The following is a 12,732-nucleotide window of genomic DNA, read 5'->3' on the forward strand; positions in this document are numbered from 1 at the left end:
GTCCCAAGGTCCTCAGTCTTACAATAGAGTCATAGCAATATTTTGGACAAGAAAATTTCAATTACAAAATGTTCAGGCTAATAATAATTGCATCTTATAGGGCTGGTGAGATGGCTCAGCGGGTAAGAGCACACTGACTGCTCTTCTGAAGGTCCAGAGTTCAAATCCCAGCAACCACATGGTGGCTCTCATCCACCCATAATGAGATCTGACGCCCTCTTCTGGCGTGTCTGAAGATGGCTACAGTGTAGTTATTTATAATAATAAATAAATCTTTAAAAAAAAAATAATTGCATCTTATAAAAAGAATGGTAGAGCCAGGTAGTGGTGGTGCACACCTTTAATCCCAGCACTTGGGAGGCAGAGGCAGGTGGATTTCTGAGTTCGAGGCCAGCCTGGTCTACAGAGTGAGTTCCAGGACAGCCAGGGCTACACAGAGAAAGTCTGTTTCGAAAAATCAGAAAAAAAAAAAAAAAAAAAAAAAAAAAAAAAAAAGATTGGGAAAGGCCTTCCTGGTCCTTGTCAGGACAAGCCTAGAGCAAGGGAGGCGTAGGAACCCTAAATTAGTCAGATGCGTATTTCCTGCTTTTAACAGCTACTATTCATAAGGGACAAAATACCAAGTTGTTAGTGCAAATGGAAAAACCAGGGAGTAGAAGAGAGTAGGAGCATCCTTTGAAGGGAATGAATATGAATTCAGGCAGAAGGACAGTCCTGAGTGTTGCCTTGGCAGTCTCGGGTTGGAATCCTGTCCCTAACATTTGCTGGTTTTGTGCAAATGTGCTGGGAAAATCGTATTCTTGTGTCAAGAGGTTGATTGTTACAGAGCATGGTAGGACACATTTGTAATCCCAGCACTTAGGACCTTAGCTAAGAGAGTTGTAAGTTGCCAGGGCTATCGAGAAAGACTTCATCTCAAGGAAAACAAATATGGCTTAGTTGTAATTGAATAAATATATGTGAAGTGAATAGCAGTTGTCTGGAAGTTATTCCATACACGTTTCTGCCACATATGTAGTAGTAGTAGTAGTAGTAGTAATAGTGGTAGTACTCTCTGTCTGTCTGTCTGTCTGTAGTTCTGAGCATCAAACCCAGGACTTTGCACACCTGAGGCACAGTAGAGCTATCTGTAAGGGAAATAATGTATGCATGGTTTTCCCAGACACACCTGGACTATCTTAGGAGGATGAAGCAGGAGTATACAGAAGGAAAAAGGGAAGCTTTGTTTATTTATTCTTGATAGTCCATATGTGACCAAAGGGAGGGAATATTAAGACAAGAGGCCATGTTTGCAGCAAATGGGCACCTTTGAATCTGTAGTAATCTTAAGAACTGCCCATGATGGACTAGAGAGATGTCTTAGTGTTCAAAAGCCCTTGCTGCTGTTGCAGACGATCTGGCTTCAATTCTCAGCGCTGCAGTTCTCTGCAGCTAACAACCATATGCAACTCCAGTTCCAGGGTGTTCCAATACTTTGTTCCTACCTCCTTGGGTACTAGACTCACAAGTGGAACACAGACATCCATGCTGGTGAGATGCCCAAACACATAAGATAAACATTTTAAAAGAATTCTCTGATTGGAGAACAGCTTTCCAAATATGACCCAAGCGATACTCTCAAAAAAGAGTGACTTTGCTCATTTAGGACCACCTGAGATGGAGAATTCATTTGTCTTTCTGTTAAAGTGACAGTTTACATATTTTCCCCCCTACGGAAGATTTTTTTTTCCTCTTGTAGTCATCTGATATCTATATCTATATCATTATAGGTTTTTTTTCATTGTCATAAAAAGGTCAAAACTAAACTAATTTATTCAGACTCGTTTAATTAAAAAGTAGGAGTGTGCCGTTACAGCTGGGGTGACTCACTTGGGACTTTATTTTAAGTGCCTAATAGGAAGAAAGTTCATAAACTCATTGTAGAGCAAAGTACAGAACCAACTGCATTCTTCGTCTCCAGAAGACCCAACCCCGTTCACTTAAGATGGTGTGGAAGATCATCGGCCCACTGCAAGCATGCCAGCTTGTCTTAGTGCTTTTATCTTTGCCACAGGGGAGGACAAGTAAGTTAATACTCTCTATGGCCTCTTTTTAGATTAAAAAATAATTAAGTAGATTAAAATAATGATCTATGAACGCTGGGAACAACTTAAAAGTTACGATTTGGAATGGCTACCCAATACAATGAATGCTTCAGGTTATAAGAGTCAGAAAACATTTTTTAAAATGGGGGGGGGGAACCCTTTTATGGCTCTGATTGTGTAAGACAGGATGGAGTGTGCTATTTTTCTGGGACTGTAGTCGGAATGTTCACACTTTTAAATATATTTCAGTACCAATGTCAAGTGAGATAATCTTCTGTGTATTTGAACATGTCACTTACAGAAAACTATTGTCCACATTTTTATCTGTATCTCTGCCTCAAAGTAGCTTCTCTCAGGTTTTCTTTTTTTCTTTTTTCTTTTTTTTTGGTTTTTCGAGACAGGGTTTCTCTGTATAGCCCTGGCTGTCCTCGAACTCACTCTATAAACCAGGCTGGCCTCAAACTCAGAAATCGCCTGCCTCTGCCTCCCAAGTGCTGGGATTAAAGGCGTGCACCACCGCTGCCACCGCCACCACCACCACCCTGCGTTTCTCTCAGGTTTTAAAATGCTTATTCATGATTTAAAAACAAACTACAGGGAAGACTGGAGGGGTGGCTTGTTAGTAGAGTGAATGCTTAATTAGTTTAAAGGCTTCAGGTTCAATTGGAAACACCAGGAAACAAAACAAGAGTCTGGGTTGCAAGGAAGTTGGTTCTGCAAGCATGAGAATTTGCATTTTCCTCCTGCATTGCAAAAGCTGGGCGTGGCTCTGTACTTGTGGCCCCAGCACTGGGGAGTGGAGACTGGTGGACCCTGAGAGCCTATTGGCCAGCAGAGCTAAGCTAGAAAGCTTCTGATTCAGTGTGAGACTCTGCCTCAAAGAACAGAGGAAGGCACCTGAAACCCTCCTTTGACCCTGGTACGGTTGTAGGCACTGTCACACCATCATATTAAAAGCTAATGCATCTTTTGGAGGATGGCCTAGCCGCAGCTGGATCTTTAATTTTTTTTTCTTTTGTTTTTTTCTAGACAGGGTTTCTTTGTGTAGCCTTGGCTGTCCTGGAACTCACTCTGTAGACTAGGCTGGCCTCAAACTCAGAAATCCGCCTGCCTCTGCCTCCCAAGTGCTGGGATTAAAGGCAGGATCTTTAATTTTGTTACCTGCTTCTGAACCAGGAAAATAAAAGCTGGAATTCAGGCATTTATTACAATGCAATGAAAAAAAAAAAAAACTCACTAAAAATCAGAGCAAAACACAAAAACAAAAACATGCAAAACATGCTGATGAGCCAGGTGGTGGTGGAGTTCGCCTTTAATCCCAGCACTTGGGAGGCAGAGGCAGGCAGATTTCTGAGTTCTGAGGCCAGCCTGGTCTACAAAGTGAGTTCCAGGACAGCCAGGGCTATACAGAGAAACCCTGTCTCGAAAAACCAAAAAAACAAAAACAAAAAAAACAAACAAAAAAAAACCATGCTGATGAATGCCTCTACTCCCAGCACTCAGGAGGCAAAGGCAGGGGGCATCTCTGTGACTTCAAGGCCAGCTTGGTCTAACTCCAGGACAACCAGGGCTACATAGTGAGACCCTGTCTCAAAAGAACAAACAACATCCTGGTTATGAACCCCACAAAACCTTGTCTACCTCATGGATCACAGCCATTTAAACATATTTAAATTTTACTGTACTGTCCTTTTTTTAAAACATGAGAAATACAAGAACAAATTCATCTATATTCCTTTTATCTAGCAAGAAAAGTATTTTTAGGTCAGTTTTTGTCCATATACATATTCAGTTTCCATGTTTGTAATAATTATTAGAGATAGAATTTATATTCTACCTTTGGACTTATGCATTAATAGTTTTCCATTTGCTAGACTTTTCCAAGTCCTTGCTCTCCTGCTCTACCTAGCTCCCTCAAAGCAAGCACATAAAGTTTGGTATCGCTCCACTTTAAATCCCATATCTACCAGTTCTAGTCTATATAAATATCTGATACCTTCCAAGGCTTTTCTTCTTGAGCATCCCATATGTTTTTCCCATCAGATTATTCTGAGATTATTTTATACACAGTTTCTAACTTGGTTGTCAAACTTCACTGTAAGTTTGAACTACCTAGGGTTCAGATGCCCCAATGCCCAGTTTACACTCCTGTCAACCTAACAGATGACCTGGATCTGAGCCTCGCATCAAGATGTAAAAGATCTCTGGGGGATTTCATTGTGGAGCAAAATTTGGCGGCCACAATTTTTAGTATTTTTCTCAGTTCAGGTAATAATACGTGATGTCCCGCTCTCACACCTGAATTCCCAGCACTCGGCAAGCTGAGACAAGAGTATCGTCAGTTTGAGAACAGCTCATCAAACAAACAAACAAAATACGTTGTGTATTTATCTCCTTGTAAAACTGTATATATAGATTGACACAATGGTTTGTAATTGTTGAGAGTGTATTCTGTTGCCTTAATGTATCATAATTAATCTAACCAATCCCCTATTGATGGACATATTGGTTAGATATCTGCCTGTCTTAATAGTTTTTTCCTATATCCTCAGGTTCTGTTTTAACTGTGAATGGTAGAACAGAGAACTATATCCTGGACACTTATCATGGTGTCCAAGCATCTCTGAAATGTGCTGTTCAAAACCACACCACGGATGAAGAACTTCTCTGGTACAGAGAAGATGGAAGAGTAGATTTGAAAGATGGAAACAAAATCAACATCAGTTCTGTCTGTGTCTCTCCCATCAACGAAAGCGACGATGGAGTCCGCTTTACCTGCAAGCTACAGAGTGATCAGAAGGTGTCCATTACAGTAGTACTGAACGTCACCTGTGAGTGAAGGGGAAAGAAATTGCCAATCAATCTTGGATGTCTGCACTTGAAATTCTATGCCCACCCTCTCACATATGGGCTCGCACTATTGCCCAGGCTAGCTTCATACTTAGGGACTCAAGTGATGATTCTGATTCAGTCTTTCAAAGGCAGCCACTGTGTCTAGTCTATTCATTTCTTGAATTAAAAAAAAAAAAAAAGAGGATTTTTAATTCTTCTCTGTGAAATACCTGCCCATGCCTTTTAACTATGTTCCTATTTCCTCATTAATGTGTACTAGCAGCAGGGCCTGGTTGTACAAGGCAATGTAATTCTAGCACTGATGTGGAGTCTGAGGCAAAAGGATTGTCAGTTACAGGCCAGCCTGAGCGACACAGGGAGACCTTATTTCAAAGACAACAACAATAAGAACAAAACAGCAGGGATTCCGGAAGTGACTATGCTGGATGTCAAAGAGGATGCTTGAACTTTACTTGAGATGTATTGATTTTCTTAAAGGGCAGTGTTCCTGCATAGAGCACTTGCTTAAACCAGCATTGACATTATTAGTTAAAAGGGACAGTTAATGGAATCTGTTCACAAATGGAACTGTTGTGCTTGGCAATTCCGTTTTCTGTTCCAGCAACTTCCTGTATATCTCCCATGCTACATAACATGCCTGTTGCGTATGGATACAGAATTCAAGCTCATTCCAAAGAGCAACAAAATGTCATTCTTCTGAGAAAGTTATAAATACCACAGCCTACTCAGGGTCTAAGTGTTCAGTATGCAGATGATACAAGCCTCTTTTCCCTCCTTCGGATCTACCTCCTTCCTTAACTGCCCACTCTTTAACCATTTTATTAATTTCCTGGGCCTCTGCCAATAAATACAAGGAGCATAGACAAGAACAGAAACCTGGCTTGGTCATTTCTCCTTTTAGATTCGAGAAGGGCTTGGTGGACAGTGAGGTTGGAATTGTTTGGTGAGAATGTATGTGCCTGACTGTCCATGGGCTACAGCTGCTCTCCAATAGAGGCAAGAGTTAGCACAGTTGGATGGCTTCCTGAAGCACGGCATGCTCTGTAAGAGGGCCGCTGAGCCGGTGTAAATATGTGGCCTTGGTAAATGCAGTCAGACAAAATGCGAAGCTTGAAGGTATGTGTAGCTTTCCAAGTCACCACCGCATTTGTAATAGTAGTTAGTTAGCATGACATTTGTTTTTGTTTTTTTTATTAGATGTTTTCTTTCTTTACATGTCATATGATATCTCCTTTCCCAGTTTCCCCTCTGAAAAAAATTAAATTAAATTAAATTAAATTAAAATTAAAATAAAAACAAAGACAAAAAACAAAAAAACAAAAAAACCCTGTTCCCTCCCCGCTCCCCCTAAGCATGACATTTGTAGTGGTAGTTGGCATGATATTTGTAAGGGTATTAGCATGACAGCAGATTCACTTCTTTACACAGATCATCTCAATTTTCACAGAAAAAGTATTATTATCCGAGTCTTTGTTTGTTCAGAGGAAACTGAGACTTTAACAGTTAAGTAGCTGTCTGGAAGTCACAGGCGATGACATAAAAGGAGTTAGTGCTAACTCTCAGGCCTGTCTTTAGTATTGTGCTGTTTTAGCCGACTCTTATACAAACTGGATTATTACATCACTCAGAAAACAAGGACCGTTTTTTAAACAGGGTCCTACTATGTTACTCTGACCAGTCTGAAATTTGTTATGTAGCCCAAGCTGGTCTAAAACTCATAGAGATCTCTATCTGCCTCTGCCTCCTCCCAAGGGCTAGGATGAAAGGTGTGTGTTACCATTCCAGCTATTATTATATATATTATGTTCCTCATCATATACAGCTTCAGGTCTCTCTCTCTCTCTCTCTCTCTCTCTCTCTCTCTCTCTCTCCCTCTCTTCCTCTCTCTTTAAGGAAAACATTTTAATTTAAATTATTTGGTTTTATTATTATATGTATATATGTTTTCACCACGTGCATATGTGTGCACGATGTGTGTGCCTGGTACCCACAGAAACTAGAAGAAGGCATCAGATCCCCTGTAGCTGGAGTTACAGACAGTCGTGTGCTGCCATGGAGGTGCCTCTCCCCCTCCCTCCTTGGTCTATCTTAACTACCTTTAAAGTTCTGTGAAGGGAGGAGTTGGATGTTTTTCATTTTCTCTCGAGCCCCTAGTTCCTAGCTGTGTACACAGTAAACGGTAGGCATTTTATTTTTTATTTTTATTTTTATTTTTATTTTTGTCTAAGGGGTAAGTACACCCCTGATAGAGATGGAAGGAAGAGCTTAAGTTGCTGACAATGGACTAACTACTGCGTGCTTCTAACTAATCTTGAATGTTTGAGTCTTACAGTTCCTCCTCTTCTAAGTGGAAATGGCTTCCAAACCGTGGAGGAAGACAGCCACGTATGGTTGGTTTGCAACGTGAAAGCCAACCCTCCAGCAGAAATGATGTGGTATAAAAACAACAGTGCCTTGGTTTTAGAGAAAGACCGTCACCAAATCCAACAGACAAGGGAGTCTTTTCAGTTGTCAATCACCAAAGTCAAGAAATCTGACAACGGGACCTACAGCTGTGTGGCTAGCTCCTCTCTGAAAGTGGAGACCATGGACTTCCACCTGGTTGTTAAAGGTAATTCATTTCAAGTAATCGCTCAGTGTGAGGCATAAGTCAGAAGACAGGCTCCATAAACGTCATCAGTGACAACAGATGATGAGGACCGTTATGATTTATAGCGAAGATTTCCATTGGGAAATTGTCCCCATCTAAGAGGGTTTTCTTTAGGAATTCTGTGTGAGTCAGGCATGGTGCCGCAAGCCTTTAATCTCAGCAATGCAGAAGACTAGAGCAGGAAGACTGTGAGTTCAAGTCCTGCCTGGGTAACTTAGTGAGACGATGCCTCAGAAAAACAAACAAACGTTAAGAAGAGCTGGAGACTCGTGCTAGGGCTCTATAAGAAGGGTGCTTTCCTTGTATGCATGAGGTCTCGTGTTTGATCCTGGACACTGCAAAGGGCTGGGATAGTTCAGTGGTAGAGTGTCTGCTTTTAAAAGGAAACAAAAAAAAAGAAAAAATTTTTTTTTCTAAGCCAGGCATGGTGGACCCACACTTTTAATCCCAGCACTTGAGTGGTAGAGATAGGCTGATCTCTGTGAGTTCAAGGTCAGCCTGGTCTACAAAGCAATGTCTAAGCTAGCCGGGGTTACACAGTGAGACCTTGTCTTCAGAGAGAGAGAAAGAGATTAGAAGAATCATGTCTATTCCATTATATACCACCGGCTTTGAGCAAAGAGCTTGTACCAATACAGAAAGCAATTCTGGTTTAGCTTTTTAGGGGAAGAGACTTCTACAAATTTCCTCCAGCACTGATGTATGTAGGAACTAGCTGTGAGTTCACAGTCTACAACAGAAGAGAATTCAGAAATGTACAAGAGAAAAAAGTTCAGATTATAAAGAAGAAGAAGATCTCTGCAATCACTCCTAGCTCTTGTGGCCTGTTGTCTGATAGCAGAGTGTGGGGAAGATAGCCAATCAAATCAATCTCCCTTGGCATTATGTGCTATCCACTCAAGTTTATCATTCTGTGATAAGGAGAACCAGGGAGGTTTGGAATGTTCTCCTTAGATTTCTTTTCCTTTCCAAAGATTTCTTCAGTTTGCTTTCTATGTGTGAGGGTTTGCCTGAATGTATGTCTGTGCACCCTATGCACACATCTCCTTGGATTTCTTGTTCGGACAAAGAGGACATTGGAATGCTTGATGCCGCAGAGGCACACCACTCCTTCCCACACATTTGGTCTTGGGCTCGTACCCAGACAAGCTGAGGCTCCTGCATCAGGCTGGAACATTACTCTATACTCACTCGTTGCCATTCTTGCCATTTCCCAAGAAACAAACCAACCCCCTGCCTGCTTGTCTGGACTGCTGTCACCAGAGAGAGGCCTTATTTCCTCTGCACACCAGGGAGCCTGGGATACAAACATGGTGGCTGGTGGGGAAGGAGAGTGGCTGTTGGTTAACTGCCCTGTCACCATTGTTCATTAACTTGTCCCAGAAAACAATGACAGTATGCCTTGGAGCACAAAAACCTAAAAAATAAACAACAAAAAAACCCTCTGTGTCCAAAGGGCAGAAGCAATGGAAGGAATACCACCTCAAAGCTTTTGGCTTTTCAAAACCTTCCTCAGAGCCTTTATAAAAACCGGGTGGGGTAAACTTCATGTGGTGCCATCTTAATTAGCAATGAGACCATACTTGGAGACTGATTATAGCATCTCTCTTGGTTAGGGGGAAAAAAGCATAATTGCTCTATAAGTACATTTTCTAAAAATCACACAGCTTGCATGGCAATCAGCAAATTGCCTTTTAGGTGGGCAGAGACTTATTTGGGGTGGAGTTCTGCCAAACTAGCCTGTTTTCTTATTTCTTTTTTGCTCTGTTACTTCCCAGGCTGTCAACAGCTTGCTTTTATAGCACACGTGGTCTGCTGCTGGCTCTCAATGGCACTTGATGCCAAATTTTCCACAGGCTCTCCTGGCTTCACAGCTCAGTGGGGGGAGTTTCTAAAAGGCTTTGAAATGCTGGAAATGATGGGAAATGCTTGGCCAGCATAAGACTCAGCCCACATGTTAGAAATTATTTTGTCTGGGGGAGGGGACACCGAGTCTGGTCACAGATAGGAAGGAACACCAAGGGAAGGCCCGAAGGAGGTTACATGTGTCTCCCAGCAGTAATTTGGAATGCAAAGTGAGCCAGTAGGTCAGTAAGTTTATTTCGGCTTGACTTGTAGAAAGGCAAGCTGTCATTTGTGGCTCCCTGACTTCCGGTTTGGTAAGAGATATTCCGGCCTGCGACTGCAATATGATTTCTCCTCCTAATCGTCTGGCCTTTGCTTCCTCACGGTTCTAATGAGTTTCTTTGGTGTAGAAGTAGAGAGGTTTCTAGTAAGGCGATGACTTCAGTATATCCCAGAGTGGATTAATACAGAGCCAGAGCTCTCTAAGACAGCTCATCACGCGCACCTCTGTGGAATGGTTGGCACCACTCACACCTTCATGAGAATAATTTGGAGGAGGGGGGACTTCTAAGAGTGGGCAGGAGTGAAGGATGCTTTGGAGCCAGGGTGTAGCTCAGTGGTAGAATGTCTGCTTGGTATGTGCTAGGCCCTGAGTTCTATCCCTTGTCCTCCCACACACAAAATACTGAGGGGTGTTTAATTTATTTACTTGCCCCACCCACCCCAATTATCCTGAGCAGGAGCCAAAAGATATAACCGGAAGAAAGGATTCCTCCTAAAAACTTTTCGTGCTTTTGAGAAGACATTGACTTCAATTTGCTTCAGCTCTGTGTGGCAAGGGGGAGGGGGAGGGGGAAGAGAGAATCAGACCAGCAAGCTAGCTCTGGGCAGCACTGGTGCGTGCCTGTTTGGGGGTGGGGATGGGCTGGAGAAAATATAATAAAGAAAGCACAAAATGGACTGAACAGTCACTTTGGGTGCGGTGCTCATAGTCCAGAAACTTCTTCCACAGAGGAATGGGTTCAAAATCTGCATCTGCCATTTATTAACTCGATGATTTCTGGATAAGTAGCCTAACCTGCCAAAGACCCCCATTATGCCTCATCTTTTAGGGTTGTTTGGAGGGTTTAACTGAAAGGGTGATTGACATGTGCAAAGTGCCCATGCATGGTTCATGTTAGAAACACGGCAATTAGAGGTTGACTGCTCTCCCTGCAATTTGCCTTCCCAACAGACAAAGTTCTTGTCGTGCCGATAGAGCCGATCATCGCTGCTTGCGTCGTGGTCTTCCTGACACTGGCTTTTGGACTGCTTTCTAGGAGGAAAAGAATAATGAAGGTACCTAAGTATTCTGAGCTACTAGAGCAAAAGTCATCTAAGAGGCTGGCACTGTGCTCAGTGGTAGACCGCATGCCTGGCACGTACAAGGCCCTCGCAATCACCCTGTGTGTAGCTTTACAAATAAGAGAGATGCATAGGGACAAAACCTGAGTGGAAATACGGGAGTCTTAGAGTTGGTTTTTCTTCCTCTGAAATCTCTCCTGCCAGGCGAGACAGTGCACACTTGTCTCCCCAGTGCTGGGGAGATAGAAACAGGAAGGTCTTGAGTTTAAGTCCAACCAGGGCTTCAGAGTCAAATTTTCTTTGAAAAACAAAAACCCCAATCAATAACTTTCCCTTTTATCGTTGCCATGGCACCATTGGTGCAATAAATAAACACAAGGAGGAACAGACGCCTGCGCGTTCTGCTCTTGGATACAGCCACAGACTCCACTGCTGCCGGCTGGAGTTTGAGTTGTCCAATGGTTGACATCATTGTTTACTGTGTCTCAGAATATGTACATGCTTAGGCTAATAGCTCACATTCGACTCCATGAGATCACTGGGGCCAAAGAGGGCACACATGGCAGAAAACTTCTCAAGAGAGCCAGAATGCCCTAGGCTGAACTCATCAGCCAGAGAACTGGGTTCTCAGGGCGACAGTAACTAGATCTGATTCGGGACAACAGTGTTTCCCAGGAAGAGAAATTTGCCCCACCCTCTATTCCAGTCCAAAACATTTTCAAAAGAAAGAATGAGAGGGAGGGAGGAAGAAAAGAGGAAGGGAGGGGGAAGAGAGAGGGGGGGAAAGGAGAGGGAGGGAAAAAGAAGAGAACAAACTGGACAGAGAAGATTGTTTAGTAAGTGAGGGCACCTGTGGCCAAGCCTGATGACCTGAGTTCAAGTCCTGGAACCCATATAAGGGAAAAAATGTACACCTGCAAGTTGTCTTCTGTCCTCCACACATGAACTAAGGCATGACACTCCTCCACCATGTACACATACACACACACACACACACACACACACACACACACACACACACACACTGATTTATATATATGTATATATGACCTGTGAGCCCTAGAAACATTCTGATTAAGACTTACATCCTTCTCAAAGTTCAATAAAAATCTATCCACAAGATCAAAGAAAATGAGCTGAGCTCACACAGGTGGCTGCATTGTAGCTCCACAGCACCCAACGCCATGCTGATGCCTTCAAAACGCTCACTGCTGACCTTAGAGATGGAGGTTAAACTCACTCTGTGCTTGCCTTTTAGCTCTGTGTGAAAAAGAATGACCAGAATTCAGAAACAGCTCTGTAAGTGCTCTGGCAGAGATAGCAGTAATGGGTGGGAGCGGGGTTTGGGGGTGCAGTAGGGGACTCGGGGGGGAGGGCAGTTCCATAAGCAATGAGCCACAGAGAATGCCCATCCCAGGTATTCTGCTTCAGAGATGGTAGGTGCTGGAAGGTGAGGGGTTCAGGGGAGAAACATAGAGTGGAGAAAAACCCACCCCCCATTTTAGAGGAAGAATCCAAAAGGTTGCTCAGAGCAGGGAACACCTTGGGGCTTTCTGCCTATTCTCTAAGCAGGTTTAGCCAGGGCTTGCACAACTGCATTGCCACACAAGCAACTGAGGGAGCTTGTCCTGGTAGGAGCCAAGGCTGTACTGTCTTCCCACAGCATGATCCTCATTCTCTATGCTGCTTCCTCTGTGGAGTATTCCTTTAGCCAGCACATGGCAACTGGGAAGGGTAGAACAGAGGCCTGTGGCTGGAGAGGATAGATTTTGTGTTGAATTTCTTCTTATTGCTACAATCATTATTTGATATAATTTCTTGATTCATTTCAGATAAAAAAAAAAAAGCTGGGCTAGAGAGATGGCTCAGCGGGTAAGAGCACTGACTACTATTCCGAAGGTCCTGAGTTCAAATCCCAGCAACCACATGGTGGCTCACAACCATCCATAATGAGAT

At 43.0% G+C, this 12,732-nt stretch overlaps 1 protein-coding gene across 1 annotated transcript; it reads left to right on the top strand.

The window, feature by feature from the left end:
• Positions 1-1,984: 1,984 nt before the first annotated feature.
• Positions 1,985-12,079, top strand: Tmigd1 (transmembrane and immunoglobulin domain containing 1). Its single transcript, XM_031353791.1, has 5 exons — positions 1,985-2,063; positions 4,637-4,915; positions 7,270-7,548; positions 10,667-10,770; positions 12,035-12,079. The coding sequence occupies exons 1-5, from the start codon at positions 1,985-1,987 to the stop codon at positions 12,077-12,079; spliced, it is 786 nt and encodes a 261-aa protein (XP_031209651.1).
• The last annotated feature ends 653 nt before the right edge of the window (positions 12,080-12,732 follow it).

This window comes from Mastomys coucha, unplaced genomic scaffold, assembly GCF_008632895.1.
Source record: "Mastomys coucha isolate ucsf_1 unplaced genomic scaffold, UCSF_Mcou_1 pScaffold5, whole genome shotgun sequence".
Taxonomy (NCBI): Eukaryota; Metazoa; Chordata; class Mammalia; order Rodentia; family Muridae; genus Mastomys; species Mastomys coucha.

What these genes read in the sequence shown, in the direction of transcription:
- Tmigd1 (XM_031353791.1), top strand. Translation starts at nt 1,985, where the DNA reads ATGGTGTGGAAGATCATCGGCCCACTGCAAGCATGCCAGCTTGTCTTA. An exon ending in AGTAGTACTGAACGTCACCT is followed by an intron (nt 4,916 to 7,269) that starts GTGAGTGAAGGG and finishes TGAGTCTTACAG; the next exon opens with TTCCTCCTCTTCTAAGTGGA. An exon ending in CTTCCACCTGGTTGTTAAAG is followed by an intron (nt 7,549 to 10,666) that starts GTAATTCATTTC and finishes CCTTCCCAACAG; the next exon opens with ACAAAGTTCTTGTCGTGCCG.